The following is a 1,544-nucleotide window of genomic DNA, read 5'->3' on the forward strand; positions in this document are numbered from 1 at the left end:
GGGGCTGTCAGAGAGGTCCAGGCCAGAGACGGACAGATGAAGGCAGTGGAGAAGGCTCTGTCTCAGAGTAGTCCAGCTATGGGACAGATAGGACTTGCTAGTGGGCGGGGAGCATGCAGGTACAGACTCCTCCGACCAGAGGCTGGGGCTGGCCTGGGCCTCAGCAGGCTGTTTGGGGGCAGCCCACGTAGCCATCCGTGCATTTCGCTCCTGCCCGCCCCCACCTCTCCAGCTGCCTAGAGGCTCCAAGGCTGGGCTCTGGCTGATGGGGGAGGGGTTTATGGCAGGAGGTGACACCACGGGAGACTTGTCACTTGGGCATAGCCAGCACCATCTGCTCAGGCATCTGCCCGACTGAGGTGATGCCTGCTAATTACCTGGGGGCGGGTGCAGGAAGAGGCCTGGGAACCTCTGTCCTCCACTCCGCCCATGACAGAGGGGCTGGGGCCCCAAGAACAAATGGGCAGGAGTCCGGAAGCCCCACCAGACTTTTTCTCAATAAATCTTTATAGAGCACCTACTATGTTCCAGGCCCCGTTCTCTTGCAGTTGTCATTCAGGTGGAGGGAGAGAGACGGTGAAGGGGCGTGTGAGCAACTAAAAATGCCATTGCAGGGAGAGGGGCTCGCGCTGGCAAGATGACTGGCCTGTGGGCAGAGGGAGCTCGGAGGGAACCAGTGTGGCCGTGGCGGTCACGGACCCCCGAGCAGGGGAACGAGGGGCAGCCAAGCGGAGAGCCGCCCCTAACTGCGCTTCCGGAAGATGCTGCGGGCAGGGGGCTTGGACCGACCGCTAGCCGCTTCCGGGCCCCTCGCCCCTCACCCTCAACCCGGCCTGCAGTCGCGCATTCCTGCCGCCCCTGCTCGTGCGGTGGGCTGGCCCGGCCCGTGGGAAGGGCCTGGGATTGAGGCCGCCGTGTGCCGGGGAGGCGGGGCGGGGGCACAGCTGGGCCACATCTGGCCCGAGCGCAGAGGGACCAAATGGAACAGAAGGCAACCTTTCATCCTGCTCGGGGAGTGGCGACCTTAGTTTCTCCCCGCCACGGGGCGCCTGAAAGATTTCGGGGGACCAACCCCTGATGGTGGGCCGGGACTCGAGGAAATTGGGTCGGGAGCCGGGGTGGGGGGTGGGGGGAATTTGGTGCAGGTGCTTTCTCGCTGGAACCTCGCGTCCCTATCTGCGGCTCAAGTGGCTAAGCTCCTCCTCGATATTAACAACGGCCGCCCCGGACCTAGCGCTCAGGTCCACTCCGGCGCCGTCCCGGCTACTTGTCCGGCATCGTCCCATGGGGAGGAGGCCAGGCTTGGGGAGAAGTGCGCAGAGAGGAAATAAGGACATCCCTGGCTGGACTATTGACCAGAATCCCTGTCCCAGAATCCCGGTCACCGCGCCGAGGGCGCGCCCCTCCGCGTGCCAGACGCCAGGGAGCAGTCCCCGCCAGCGCCGGCCAGCCTGGGTTTCCCCTTCAGCGCCACCGGGGCAGGCTCTGCCTAAAGCCCCGCGCCCCTCCGCAGCCCGCGGGGGGCGCCCCGGGCGGGGCGGGGC

General features: G+C 65.8%; 1 protein-coding gene across 1 annotated transcript in view; it reads left to right on the top strand.

Annotated features, from left to right (window-relative positions):
• The first annotated feature begins 761 nt into the window (after positions 1-761).
• LFNG (LFNG O-fucosylpeptide 3-beta-N-acetylglucosaminyltransferase) overlaps positions 762-1,544 on the top strand; it is a 13,581-nt gene continuing 12,798 nt past the window's right edge. Inside the window, exon 1 of the mRNA XM_023532752.1 lies at positions 762-864. Coding sequence (XP_023388520.1) covers positions 762-864 — 103 coding nt within the window. The remainder of the gene's footprint in view (positions 865-1,544) is intronic.

Source organism: Pteropus vampyrus, unplaced genomic scaffold (genome assembly GCF_000151845.1).
Source record: "Pteropus vampyrus isolate Shadow unplaced genomic scaffold, Pvam_2.0 Scaffold90, whole genome shotgun sequence".
NCBI classification, from domain to species: Eukaryota; Metazoa; Chordata; class Mammalia; order Chiroptera; family Pteropodidae; genus Pteropus; species Pteropus vampyrus.